Source organism: Topomyia yanbarensis, chromosome 2 (assembly GCF_030247195.1).
Source record: "Topomyia yanbarensis strain Yona2022 chromosome 2, ASM3024719v1, whole genome shotgun sequence".
Classification (NCBI taxonomy): domain Eukaryota; kingdom Metazoa; phylum Arthropoda; class Insecta; order Diptera; family Culicidae; genus Topomyia; species Topomyia yanbarensis.
This window is the reverse complement of record NC_080671.1, coordinates 359,043,635-359,058,707: the sequence shown is the minus strand read 5'-3', so window position 1 is coordinate 359,058,707 and position 15,073 is coordinate 359,043,635. Positions and strand designations below refer to the sequence as shown.

General features: G+C 36.8%; 1 protein-coding gene across 1 annotated transcript in view; it reads right to left on the bottom strand.

Annotated features, from left to right (window-relative positions):
* Positions 1–441: 441 nt before the first annotated feature.
* Positions 442–15,073, bottom strand: part of LOC131684320 (uncharacterized) — a 346,758-nt gene continuing 332,126 nt past the window's right edge. Inside the window, exon 16 of the mRNA XM_058967082.1 lies at positions 442–5,675. Within this exon, the coding sequence (XP_058823065.1) occupies positions 4,715–5,675 (961 nt within the window). The 3' untranslated portion in view covers positions 442–4,714. The remainder of the gene's footprint in view (positions 5,676–15,073) is intronic.

Sequence of the window (15,073 nt, the reverse complement as noted above, 5' to 3'; positions counted from 1 at the left end):
CAATTAAAAACTTACAGAAGAACATCGCGAAATTAAGTGAAATCCGACTCACTTTTCGATATTCCCATTCAAATCAATTATTCTGCTTGTTTATCGAACGACACTTCATTCCCATCGCGTGTCCTTTTAATCAGATCGTAGATCGACTACCGACGCCTGTCATCGTTAATTTTTCCTTAGTCACTTCCCTCCTTGCCGGTTGCTTGACTATTTCCTATACAAAGCACGTGACGTGACGGTGTATGTGATTCATTTTAACGACCGGTGCTGAAGTGTCAAACATTACGATACTTGTCGGGTTTGTCATCAACTGTGAAACGGTACTTTAATACGGAAGCATTATTTATTAATAGTTATGCATGTTGAAGCGATAAACTTTGAGTGCTGCGGAAAAGGGGGGTTGAAAGAGGCGTGATATTCACTACTGTACACAAAGGCCGATTTAGTCGACTATTTAGCAGTTTATTTGCTTTCCGAATTTGTTTGTTTGTTTATTTGGTCACAAAAATAAATAACATCCATTGATAAATATATTCTACACAGCTCTGGATTTGATATTTCTGTATCGTGAGTGTTCTCTTTGCCACCGGGAAACTACAGCACCTACACATATAAAAGGTGTACAACATTGCTTCCACATTCAAAAACGAATTAACATTATTTATATGCGTTTAACGGTTCCTTGGTGCACCAAAGAAGTGTTATTCTAAAGCAGCGTTCTACAACAATTTCAACTATATAGTTCATAATAGGAGGGACTCTCGCTCCCGATTCAATTTGCCGAATGTTTCGATCTACACTATCGGGGTACAAACATATTTGAGTATGATATATTGTTTGATACCTTATAAACTTTATTCTAGATGATCTTACTTCGGCCGAATTTCGAGGTTTGCCGGTATTTCTTTACGCGACTTTCAGGGTTTCCATTTGAGGTTTGTCACGAGATAAGCTGAAAATTTTAGGAGTTTTTTTTATATTTCATAAAGTTCTTTCATATACGATCTTCTTAATATATTATCTAATCGTTCCACATAATATATCCATAATAAACTCTTGTTGATAGAGAAACACAATTTGATCACGATCGAACGATTCATGCGTTTAATTTTCTAAATTTCATCAATTTATTCCTATTTCATCTAAACGGTTACGGAAGTATTGGAATGTTCTTTTTTGTGGGCACACTTTACAGAGGGACTCTAAATGTTAGAATACTTACGCTTTAAATCAAAAAGTTCGTTTTTTCTTTAAAGTAGATAGGTTTTGTGTTTTTTAGTACAAGTGGCAGACGGTGTGGTTTTGGTGCGGGAGTTCGGGCCTTACTTGCAGATTTACCTTTTACATTTAGTTACAATGGAATAGTTGTTTCGCTATTTGCCACAAACATTTACTTCTGGGACACACAACCACGAAATGAAAAAGAATTCAATGTTTGTTTAATTTAAAGTGATACAGGCAATAAAAAGTACACATTATTTAGTTAATCACTAACTGAATGGCATGTATTTATGGAAGTAAGTTTAACTGAACCGTATTATAATGTGTCGATACTATTTCCAATGAAGATAGTCAAGAGCAGGATGAAGTAGTGAACACGTGGATTGGAGTAACACAAATTGTCACACAATTGTGTAATGGTATATAATCCGATATCTTTCCGAATCAGCTGTTTTTGCCGAAATCCTACCAAGCTTTCGGGATCTTGTTTTTACAAGGTACACAAGACAGGATTGATGCTAGCCCGGTAGTATCATCCATCATGTTCAAGCGGTGTTCGTCTATCCGGAAACTGTTCCGCTCCGATGCAGCCTTTAGACATTTTTCCAGTTCAACTTCTTTCCGGTTGAGCTAACCGGTTCCGAGAAAACTTTCTACATAGATTCAATTTTCTTCACAACGATTGTCAGATTGCTTTTTATTTTGGCGGGATGATCCCGGCGGGTTGGTTATTTCATCGTTATAAAGACAGTACACCAGAAACAAATGACTCTCGATGTGCTCTGCTAGTTCATTTGGGTTTTACGTAAATAACGACCGCTATGCTCCTTACGCCAAAATGAAAATCCCGGCAGCTGCTACCGAATCTAAACTTGAGTTTCAAAGTGCCCGTCGGTTTATCTGCTGTAGATATTCATTTCAATTTATTTATTTACTTACAAATGCCACTCTTTCTTCCCGATCAAAGTTTGATATCAAACTGAGAACAAAGTCAGGTTGTTATTGTTTTGGTTGTTTTAACGGTTAAAAGATCAAAAGCGAGAGCAGAAAATTTGCGTTATGACATCAAACAGAAAACTATTTATGCTATCAGTGAAAGCATCTTAGATGTTGAAATGTTTTATTAAAAACAAAATAAGTAATCAATTTGATATTTTGGCAAAGAAATGAAAAAAAACATTTTTTGGGCGTGCATAGCGTAGTTGGTAAATCTATTGCCTTGTACGCAGCTCACCTGAGTTCAATTCTCAGCCTTGCACATAGGGTTACAGATTTTCCAAAATCTCTTTCTTACCCGAAAACAGATGCGAATGACTTTAAGGGTAAAACCTCTATCAACGAAATAAAAAAAAAATTAAGAAATGTTTTTTTCGCAAAGCGTGTAAGCTCAGCAAAATGAAATCAAAATATGATGTCATATTTGTAAAAATATAAACCGATATCAAAATAATTTCATGACATCAAAATATGATATCTTCTTGCTATAATTTTGATGTTTTACTTTGCTCGGGTTCCCTTTCTTTGCCAGCCTTCTCCGTCGAGTTTATTTTACAGTCAGCGTTGAAATCCAACTGGGAATGCGAATTTGTTCTCGCGCGGTGGGATTTTTAAGTCCGGTTTATGTCTTACCTTTGGATGAATTTAGGAAAGGTTATGAAAATAACTAAATCATCATTCATTGAACATCCTTAATATTGTTGAGATTTTTAAAATATAAGATATTATGGTAAATAATATCTTATATTTTAAACACCTTAGTAAAATAGTAAAGGAGCTTTCGTCTGTAACAGGTTATCTCCGTATGTTCTAATAGAAAAAAGTGCGTTTTCACATACCGTAATATTGCTTTGTCAGCTAATCGTAAGCTGATCGTCAGCGATCCATTGTTCAGTGTGCCGCAAGGAATTACCGGAACAGTTCCTATTTCGCAGAAGTGGAGAGTCCAGCAAAATAGTAGTTTTGCAACGAAAAGCTGGGTTGCTTCGATTGATTGTTCCGGTTTTGGCTTTTTCTATTTATTGCTGGTGTGAAGCGCGAACGGGACATTCGACTGAAGTTAAGTTCCGCTATCGTATTACATGCCCCATTCTTGACTTCAATTATCCTGCACTGCACTCTAGGCCTAGAGACAAAGGTCGAAATACAATCAATTCGCCAGCTCAAGATATATCCATGCTCCTCAACCGTGCCTTATATGATCTTCTTCCGGGTCGAAGACAAGAAGTGTTTGAAATTATTGCAGCTTTCTCGAGTTCTGACGAAACGATACTCGGCCGTGATCGAAATATCGAAAATTCGTCCTGATAAGTTCAGGGTGGTGGTAAATAGTTTGAAGCAGGCAAAGGATATTGCTGGCTACGGGCCTTTTACGAAGAAGTATATAGTATATGTACCAGCTAATCGGGTCGAAATTTACGGGGTCCGCTACGATTTTAGTTTGAATTGCGCGGATCTGCTGACTTTTTAAAAGACCCCATGCTTCAGCCAAAGAAGATACTGGAGTGCAAACGTTTGTATTCAGCATCAGTTGCAGCGGACGCGAAGTGGACATATGTCAACACAGACTCATATCGAGTGACCTTTGCCGGGCCTGCTCTACCTAACCATCTCCTCTTTAACACTGATGAGGAGAATCTGAAACGCAAAATCCAACTTTGTTTATTTACGAAAGCATGTTTTTTCCAAGAACAAATATCACTTGGATTATTTGTCACGTATTGAGTGCCGTTGTAAGAAGCCGAATAGAACGACTGTATTGAACAGTTCGTTATCAAGTGTTTATGTATAATTCACGTTTAACTTACCTAAACATCAATGTGGTTAGCACATGTGAGCTGTAATTGATTTATGTTATTTGATTTCAAATCCAACAAATTAAAAGAAAACAAAATCATACTGTTTTCATTCAGCAGTCTTCTAGTTGAGCGAAGAATAAAATGCAATTGAAATTCTTGGTTTCTAAAAAAAGTCAGTAGCGCGGAATTGAGCTATTGAATGGGTGGGTAAATTGTTTTTGCTTTCGTTCCACACAAGTAAACAGTGGTTGATATATTGAAAGTCCTCGTACCGTTTAATGCTGAAAATGGTTCGCACATAATTTCCACGCCGGTAACTTTCCCATTCATTGCTTCCAATAGGGTTCAATGAATAGACAGCAAGTAGCAACTGCCGGTAATTCAAGCATGTTTTTTCTACAGTCCGAAGTATTTTGCCACCGTTTCGCTTGATAATTTATTTTTCTCTCCGTCTCTCGGACTACACTTAGTTATAGGAAATCAATTAAAAAGTATTATATCTGTGATAGCTATAAATATTCTAGAGATTAGTTTTCCCCCAATCGATTGAATACACGCTTCCTTCGCGGTTGAAAAGCAATCCTTCTAGCAGTCAGACTTAGTTTTATCATTCGATTTGATTAGATTTATGTTACCCTGAATCAAAGTGAAATGTTTTTCGCAGCTCACCGGCTGCTGCAGAAACGGCCCATCTGTGCTCACCTTAGTCCGAGAGCTTCGATACTGAGACACAGCTCTTTACCATTTGCTCCTACCGATCGCACTTTCGATTTATCGGTAACGTCGGAATGTAGGCTGGAAGTACTATTGCTGCTGGTATTGTGATTCAACAGGAAAGATTGGGGTGATATGGGAATCTCTTCGATTTTTTCCAAATCTTGTGCAACGCTGGCCGAGTGCTGCTTGTGGATTACCCGTTGTTGTTTGGATGAGTGTGATACTGAAGTGGCGGAGCTAATGGACGTGATCGATGATAGCGTTCCCATCCGGGCTAGTTGCTCACGATCAACTGAGATGGAGGATACGGTTTCCAGTGTAGGTTTTTGACTAGTTGTCATCGATGGTCCCACGTCGTCCTTATCTAGGCTGAATTGCCGACGAAGAAACCGCGTCGAACCCGGTTTGCTGGGGCAGTCCGTCCGATTGATCTGATAGCCATGGTACCGGTTGTCCCCGCACTGCGAAAGGTTGCTTTCACTGGGACTCAGACATCTGTAGTAATTGTACGGTGAGCTTAGATCTATCAGTTCCTCAATCCGTTTGAACAATCGCGAGGAAGTAGTTCCCGGTGAGGCTGGATTCAGTCGGTTGAAGCTCGAGTTTGCACTTAGAAACGCTGTCTCCGATACAATTTCCGACAGCTTCCGCGCCTGCGGACTAGGCGTTGCTGTTTTCGACTGGAATTCGGACATGTTCAGCGTACAGTTGTTGGCATTGCTTGAGTTTGAATCCACCGATATCGATGGGGCTAGCATTGGATTATCGAATGCTACCGGTGGAGTAATTTCTACTTTTACATCTATCGATTCTCCCGCTACCGAAGGTGAGTGACTGGACGAATGGTTTGCGGTAGAACCGCTGCAACTACCGTTGGTCGCTTGCTGCTGATTGTTTTGCTCGGATTGGAAGAGGGATTTACGCAGGATGGCGATGTCGAGACTGGAAAAATAAATATATGATTATTTTGATTGAAATTGCAGTACACTAGAACCTCCATTTACGAACAAGATTGGGCGTTCGCAAATTGAATTGGTTCGTAAAAATGGGTTCGTTATTTGGGATTTAGTTCGTCAAAATAGTTAGCTTCACATCCTTGTTAAATTTTTTTGTTTAAGCAATAGTCTCGATAACCCTACCAATATAGGCATTTTTGGAACAGGCTTGATAAGTAGATGATGAAGATGGATGTTTGGCGCCATTTTGAACTCCAAGATGATCAGTCCCAGTTGAGCGATATTCTCGAAAACTCGAACAATGTCGGTATTTTTGGTACTGGTTTCACGAATAGACGATGAAAATGGATGTTTGGTGTCATTTTGAAATCCAAGATCGTGACTTTCGGTTGAACAATATTCTCGATAATTTTTGGGACGGGCTTGACGAGTAAATGATGGAAATGGTAGTTTAGTGCTATTTCGATATCCAAGATGGCGACTTCTAGTTGAGCGAAATTCTGTATGACCTTTAAGGGCTTGACGAGTAGACTTGACGGAAATCGATAAGTGACGTCATTATGAAGGCCAATATAGCGTCTTCCGGTAGCTAATCACTGTACCTATATCTACTCTATAAGTATCCCATTTTGAAAATGCTTATAGTTTTGAGGTTGTATAGATATCTTTACCGGGAGTCGCCATCTTGGATTTCAAAATGGCTTCATACATTGATTTTCTTCATCAACTCGTCAACCTCATTCCGAAAATACCGATATTGTTGAGGTTATAGACTAATTCCGCGCTAAATCGTATTCAGTTGGCAGCTTGGCATATTTAGTTTTTCCAAAAATGATCTAGACTGTCTTTTGAAAAGGGTCAAACTCTTTTAACCATTTTTTTTTCAAATGTATAAAAATGACAAATCCTGCAAAAAATGTTGTAGGAGTGATTTACACAAAATTAGTCAAATTTTTGAATAAAAATATTGCAAAAGTGCTTAATCGACTGCTACTCGGAAAAAAATCGATTTTAAATATTTAAAGTCGATTTACAAAAAAAAACATCTTAGATTTGGATGAAATTTTGTTCCAAGATAGGCAATTATGTTCTATACCTACCGTCAAAAATTCAAGTTGGGCACTTTCAAGGAAAAAAGTTATTTAAAAAAAAACTTTTCCTTGTCCAAACTGATTTTTTACATTGTATTTTCATTTGGGGTCCATATCCCAGAGACCAGAACCCATAATCCCAAGGAGAGAACCCAGACTCCAGATTCCAGAGTCCAGAGTTCCAAGGAGAGAGACCAGAATCCAGAGTCGCGAGACCTTAACCAAAAATACTGAGGCGAGTCTAGAGTCCAGAATCCAGAGTCGCGAGTCCTTAACCAAAAATACTGAGGCGAGTCTAGAGTACAGAATACAGAGTTCAGTGACGAGAATGCAGAGTCTGGAGTCCATAGTGCAGCGATCCGAACCCAGAGTTCCGAAGACAAAGCTCAGAGTCTAGAGTCCAGAGTTCCGAGCGTAGAGTTCAGAGTCCAGCGCGCAGAGTTTATAGCCCAGAGTTCAGATGCCAGAGCCAAGAGTGCAAAACCTAGAGTCCAGAGCCCAAAGACCAGAAACCAGGGTCTAGAGTTCTTATCCCAAAATACTGAGCCGAGAGTCCTCAGCACATACTCCAGAGTCTAGAACCCAGCGTGAAGAGTGCAGTATCTAGAGTTCAAAGTCCATAATCTAAAGCTCAGAGTCCAGAGACGAGAATCCTGAGACCAGAATGCAGAGACCAGAGTTCTCAACCCAAAATATTGAGCATAGTGTTTCGAGTTCGGAGCCCAGAGTCCAGAGCACAGAGCCCCGAATCCAGAGTCCAGAGCCCAGAGACCAGACTTTTTAGGCAAATTCCCAAGTTCGAGTCCAGACTTCAGACTCTAGAGTCTAGAGTTAGAGTTAGAGAATCAAGACCCCAGAGACCATAGTTCAGAGTCCAGAATCCATAGCACAGAATATCGAGGCCGGAACCCGGTGTCTAGAATCCAGCGTGAAGAGTGCAGAGTCCAGAGTTCAAAGTGTAGAATCTAGACTGACTGGGTATTTTCGGAATTGTCTTGACGATTGGCTGCCAGAAATTTATGTCTAACGCTATGTTGAATTCCAAGATGGCGACTTCCGGACGCAAATTATTACGATTACACTTCGGATTGTTTATCTTTGCACAGCACTTGATACTGTTTAACTTTGATTTATACAATTGATCCATAATGATAATTTTACTAGAACTGCTCTTCACAACTGTTGTTACTAGACTGATTTAAGGCCTTAGTTTTATAGTACTGTTATTTGATAAAATGAGTATTGATGCAGGTAAGGTACAGGTAACCAAGGTATTCAAGTCGTCGTTACAGTTCGGTCGCGTTTCCATTTGCGCCGTTTAAAGTTTAACCGTGCGTGTTTTAATTTGTATTGTTTTCATTTATCATTGCTGCGTAAGTAAAACATGCCGTGCGCGATTAATAATTGTACAGTGAGTGACGACAAACATGTGTGGTACTGCCATGGATCATGCGGGAAAAAATTCCACGCTGCATGCGTTGGTGCTCAGAGGAATCATGAGCAAAGAATACTAACATACATGCTGCCAATATGCTACGAGTGCCAGAAGCGTCTCGTGATGGAGTTAAATTTCGATAAACTGTACAGACAACAACAAGAAGCCATCAACCTCAACAAGCTAGTTATGGAGTCGAATCACAAACTCACATCCACATTTAGCAACTTTAATGTCCGAGATGGATTTGAATGTATCGAAATGCTCTTAAACATGATTCAAAACAAAATATTAGGTTGTCATTATTCCGTAATTTTAGCTACTGAGACTAGTTGGGACGAAACAGTGAGAAGTGAAGAAGTTTTCGGGAGCAAATACAATGTATTTAGGGATGACCGTGATTGTCATGTATCTGGTAAGAAGTCAGGAGGGGGCGCTTTGATTGCGATTTCAGCAAAACTAAACGCAGAAGTTATCAAAACTATAAAATCAAAAGAATTCGAGCATGTGTGGGTGAAAGTACATGTTAAAGACGAAACTCACGTTTTCGCTTCGGTGTATTTTCCTCCAAATTTTGCTCGAAAAACGACTTACGAAAAGTTTTATCATGCTGCTGAATGCATTATTAATAGTCTTTTCCCGCACGTAAAAGTTCACATATATGGCGATTTCAATCAACGTGGTATTGATTTAATACCAGATGCTGATAATGAGAGCATCCTACTTCCTATTGTAGGGGATAATGAAACTTTGCAGTTCATTTGCGATAAATCTGCCAGTTTAGGACTTAATCAAATAAATCACATAAGAAATCAGCGACATTGCTATTTAGATTTATTAATGACGAATATAGACGAAGACTTCTGTGTAACGGAATCACTTACTCTCTTATGGAAGAATGAAGCTTATCATACAGCCATTGAGTTTTCTATATTCTTGCATGTTAACGACAGACCTGGTGATAGTGAATTCGAGGAGGTATTTGATTACGAGTCCGCTAACTATGAAAGCTTGAGGCAAAAAATTAATGCAATAAACTGGCAAATGATTTTAAGAAATGAAGAAAATGTTGAAGCTGCCATAGACATCTTCTACAAAATATTATTTGAAGTCATTCACGAAGATATACCATTGAAAAGAAGAAGGCGTCACTATAACTCAAAACATCCCATCTGGTTTAACAGAGAAATAAAAAATTTAAAAAATCGTAAGCAGAAAGCACACAAAATCTACAAAAAATACAACAGCGAAGATAACTTAACAAACTATTTAAATCTATGCGATCAATTGAACCTTGCCATTGATATCGCGTTTGAAGAGTACAATGCAAGAACAGAACGCAATATAAAAACTTGCCCAAAAAACTTCTTTAATTACGTAAAAACTAAAATAAAATCGGATTATTTCCCAACAGAAATGCATCTTGATGGAAAGATAACTCGCGATAACTCAGAGGAAATCTGCAATCTTTTTGCAACATTCTTCCAGGAAGCTTACACTACATTTTCAGAGAAGGATCGAGAGCGTGAATACTTTTCATTCCTCCCAGAACTTTCAAGAGATATTAACATTAAACAGATAAAAGTACATACAATCATGGATGCCTTAAAAAACTTGGATAGCTCTAAAAGCCCTGGACCTGATGGCGTTCCACCGGTGTTTTTGAAAACTTTGTCAATAGAACTAACCGCTCCTTTATTTTGGCTTTTTAACATGTCTCTAGAATCAGGTTGTTTTCCTAAAACATGGAAAAGCTCTTTCCTAGTTCCAATTTTTAAAAATGGTAAAACATCCGATGTGCGTAACTATCGTGGAATAGCTATCATCTCGTGGATTCCCAAAATTTTCGAGGCGATTGTTAATGAAAATTTATTCCACCAAATCAAGAACAGAATTACCCATGTGCAACAAGGTTTTTTCAAAGGGCGTTCTACAAGTACAAATCTACTCGAATTCATTAACTACACATTAACAGCAATGGATAACGGAAACCACGTTGAAGCTCTTTATACAGATTTTAGCAAAGCATTTGATCGCATCGACATACCCATGCTACTTTTTAAATTAGAAAAAATGGGGTTTGAGCCAGGACTTCTTACATGGGTACAATCATATCTTACAAATCGCGAACAAGCTGTTAGATTTAAAGGGATAAAATCAATCCCAATTCAAGTTACATCAGGAGTCCCTCAAGGGTCTCATTTGGGCCCGCTATTCTTTATTTTATTTGTTAACGACATTTCCTTCATTCTAAAAAATGTAAAAGTTCTTATATATGCTGATGATATTAAACTATTTCTAGAAATAAGAAATGGTGAAGACTTTCAGACATTTCAAAACGAAGTAAATATATTTTATACATGGTGTAATAAAAGCCTGCTGAAACTGAATGTAAAAAAATGTAATTCCATAACATTGAGTAGAAAGAATAATATACAGAACAATAGAATCTTATTGGGAAATCAACAAGTAGAAAAGTGTGACAGAATAAGAGATCTAGGAGTTATTATAGATTCCAAAATAACATTCATAGATCATTATAACACAATAATTAACAAAGCAAACAGCACACTAGGTTTTATTAAACGCTTCAGCTATAATTTCCAAGATCCTTACACAATAAAAACATTATATGTAGCCTATGTGCGTTCAACACTAGAATATTGTAGCATAGTTTGGTCGCCTTTTTCAGCAACGCATGCAAACCGGATAGAATCAGTACAAAAGCAGTTTTTGATGTTCGCTCTTCGTAAACTAGGTTGGACTGGACTACATTTGCCATCTTATGAAGCACGGTGCATGCTAATTGACATTCAAACTTTGAAAGATCGTCGTGAATTTTCTATGGTATCATTTGTAAACGACATTGTATCACATGGTATTGATTCAATCGAACTTTTATCGAAACTAAATTTTTATGCTCCTTCTCGACAACTACGTAACTGCAGCATCTTTTGTACAATTCGCCATCGCACTAATTATGCCAAGTTTGGCCCTTTAAACCAAATGATGAATATTTACAACAAACATTGCGAAAGCATTGACTTCACTATGTCGAAAACAAAACTTAAGCAGCAGTTTAAAGTAAACCAAAATTTTAACTAGTGTTAAGTTAGTTTAATAATTATTGTAAGAAACCGGTCTACATCTGATTGACGACTTGAAATAAATAAATATGCCAAATGAATACCAAACTCGTTACTGATACTTTTTGAACGTATCAGGCAACAAGCAGTTGGTAAATTGGATTCTGAGCTGATTATGACTTTTATTGGTTTGGTTTTCTATAAAAATAGGGGAGACCGGGGCTAGTTGGCGGTGTTTTCAGTTTTCAATTTTTACTGCTTTGATGTAGGTAGATCTTGCAAAATAGAACATGCGGCATGAAAGAGCAGACTGTTGGCAACATCTCTGATTTTTTTTAAAGTGTTCGATGCATTGTCTCCATTTATAGAGACAAAAATATGTGACGCGGAAAACCCGCCAACTTACCCCGGCCCCGGGGTAAGTTGGCGGTATGTGAATATACCAGCAATAAAATGGAGATTCAATTATTTCAAGGGTCCTTTTGGAACGTACTGAATGTGTTTTCGAGAAAACTGTATATTAACCGACATTTGCTATTATATTTCAGTTTCAATACCCCGGCATTTTGACTTTGACACATACGCCCTATTCAAAAGCAAATTTTCGAAATTCTTCATGCAATTGGCCGGAATAAATGACTCCTACATTGGCGAGATACACAAGCAAAAGATTTTCTTATTTTGGAGTGAATTCCAGAAATAAAATTTTTTGATGACTTTTTTGCACTGTAAATAGTACCGCCAACTTACCCCAACCACATATTTTATGAAAAACTATTTTAAAAATAACTTTTGTTTGTGGATAGTTGTAATATCTACACGGATACTGAAAGCTCTCTTCACGCGCTATCGAAAAATATAATCATTCAGGAAATAGATTGAAAATCACGCTAAATGACGCAAAGTATTTAAAATTTAGAAAATTTACTTGGTATGGTCGAAAACACAATATCAACCACAACTTCCACCAAACAAATCGTTTTGCAACAAAAACACATTGGATATCGGGTTTCACATAACTTGAGGTACACAAGAAGAGGCAGCGCTATATGTCTAATAGAAACAAAGAAAAAGGGATTCCGCCAACTTACCCCAACCGCCAACTAGCCCCGGGCTCCCCTACATTAAAAAAAATAAGTTTGGACAAGGAGAATTTTTTTTTAATGATTTTTTTTTTCTTGAAAGTGCCCAACTTTTCTTATTTCGATTATAGATGTTTTAACCTTAAGGTCATTCGCCTCTTCGGGTTAGAAAAATCTCTTATGAAAAATTTATAACCCTATATGCGGGGTCGGGACTCGAGCCAAGGTTCGTTGCGTACAAGGCATTCGATTTACCAACTACGCTACGCCCACCCCCAAGTACCCAACTTGAATTTTTGACAGTAGGTAGGGAACATATTTACCTATCTTGGAACAAAATTTCATCCAAATCAAAGATGGGATTTTTTTGAAAATCGACTTTAAATATTTAAAATCGATTTTTTTCAGTGTAGGGATGAAGAATTTTTTCAATATTTTTATTCAAAAATTTGACTAATTTTGTGTAAATCACTTCAATAACATTTTTTATAGGATTCGTCATTTGAAAAAAATTGGTAAAAAATGTTTGACCCTTTTCGAAAGACAGTCTAGATCATTTTTGGGGAAAACATACGCAAGTGGCTTTTTGTGACAAAGTTCTCATGTACAGAAAGTTTCATTAGAATTTGAGAGGGTGCTGCCAACATTTGTTAGAGTTGGCGCGAAATTCGTCTATAGAAAATTTTTTCTATGCCGAGCGTCGCCATATTAAATTTCAAAATGGCTCCAGACATCGATTTCTGTTATCTACTCGTCAACTCCAAATCTTAAAAAGTTAGGTTATAAAGAATTTATCTAAACCGGAAGTAGCCATCTGGGATTTAGAAATAGCCTCAGACCTCGTTCACAGAATATCCAACTTTTATTAGCAACAGTTAGGTAAGGATATGCTAAATTGTATACAACTTCTTACTGTTCTGTACATATATAAGCTTTTTTCTACTACTTTTTTGTTCGTAAAAACAGTTCGTGAAAAGTGTTCAGTACAATTTAGGACTGTGCAGTGGCGGATCCAAGGGGAGGGTCTTGGGGGTCCGGACCCTCTCCGAATTTTTTTTTATCATCAGGTCTAGGATTCGCTCCAAGCAAGCGATGCGAACTGTAAAGCATATTTTATTAGGTAGTTGTTTAGTTAGTCTTCGAGTGCACGATCACTCGAAAAAGAGATCTTGTTTAGTTTTTGGTTTTTTTTTTAACTCTGGGCAGCCGGCTACCGAGAGTATACTATGTTCCCTAAACAAAAGCAATTTGAACTCCACACAGCCGACCGTGGGAGTATTGCCTAGAAAAGCTAATCTTATCTGCATAATGGGCCGGATCACTATTTATTGCAACAGTATTTGGACAGAATTCGCTACTTCTTCTCTACGATATAAAATCATTCCAAACCAAATTTGTCCAACAAAACTGATATTCAGTAAATATTACAAAATGCACAATGTTCATTGTAAAATAGAAATTTCATTGTAAAATAGAAATTTCAGACCCCTCTCGAAATTTTTTTCTGGATCCGCCCCTGGGACTATGCCAAAATTTTGACACATTTGTTACCCATCTTAGATTGCCAATAAACTGGACAGTTTTAGAGACAATGGCATTTAAAATTTGAAGGTTTTCAAGGATGATGTTCATTGAATTGTACAGAAATCGTGTATATTCTCAGAACAAAAAGGTCTATCTTTTATTCGTTGTAATAACATTTTGAGAAAATTTCTAATCATACTCAGGTAATTTTTTGGCATTATATGTATGGCTGCATTGCCATTATATACTGAAAATGCTTTTTTACTGCTGTTGTGCATTTAAAATGCTGCTTACTGGCAAGAAGGGTGAACAATTCTATTTGGGATACTTTTGTTTCTTTTGTTTGTGCAGAGCAAATCAAACATAACTTTGAAAGAACTTCTTAAACATAGCGAAGAATTTTCCCAAATATTATGAATAATTTCCAATAATTAATACGAGTAATGTTCGTTATAATTTAAAATAGCGTTTAGAATCCTATTCATAAAGAAAATTGTATTTTTGACTGCCAATAGTATGAATTATAAAAATATGTCAAAAGTTGTTGTTAGGAAAACTTTTTTATTGAAAGCTTCTCCATGAACCAAATACACTGAAAAGGTTTCTTTTGCGTCTTTAAAACGATAAACATTAGATTGTTGACATTTTATGATGAAGTAATGCGAATAATTTTTAAAAAGGATATAATTACTCGAATTAAATTTTTTTTTGAGAAATATTCCAAACATCTTGACAACTATTGCATTTTGGAAGATTTTTGTTAAATGCATTTTGATTTAGAATAATACTTAAAATTATATTCTGTAATAAAATTACAGTTTTGTATGTCAATTAATAATAAAATTTAAAAACATGTATAAATTATTATTATTGTTAGAAAAACTTTTTTACCGATAAGTTCTCCATCATGCAAGCATATTAAAATGTTTCATTTCTCTTTAGGTTTTTGGTGGTAGAATATAATATAAAGAATTTTTTTTTCGCAATTTTAATTTTAACCTCAAATATTTGGTGTTGTGAAAAATGACACAATATTTTTTTCATACAGAAGTACTCATTTCCAATTACTCATTCTCATATAGTTATGCTGACTAAAATACAGCAATCGAACATTTTTTTGAAATTAATGCACGCAGAATCGCCTACGCCATTCTGAAAAATTGCAA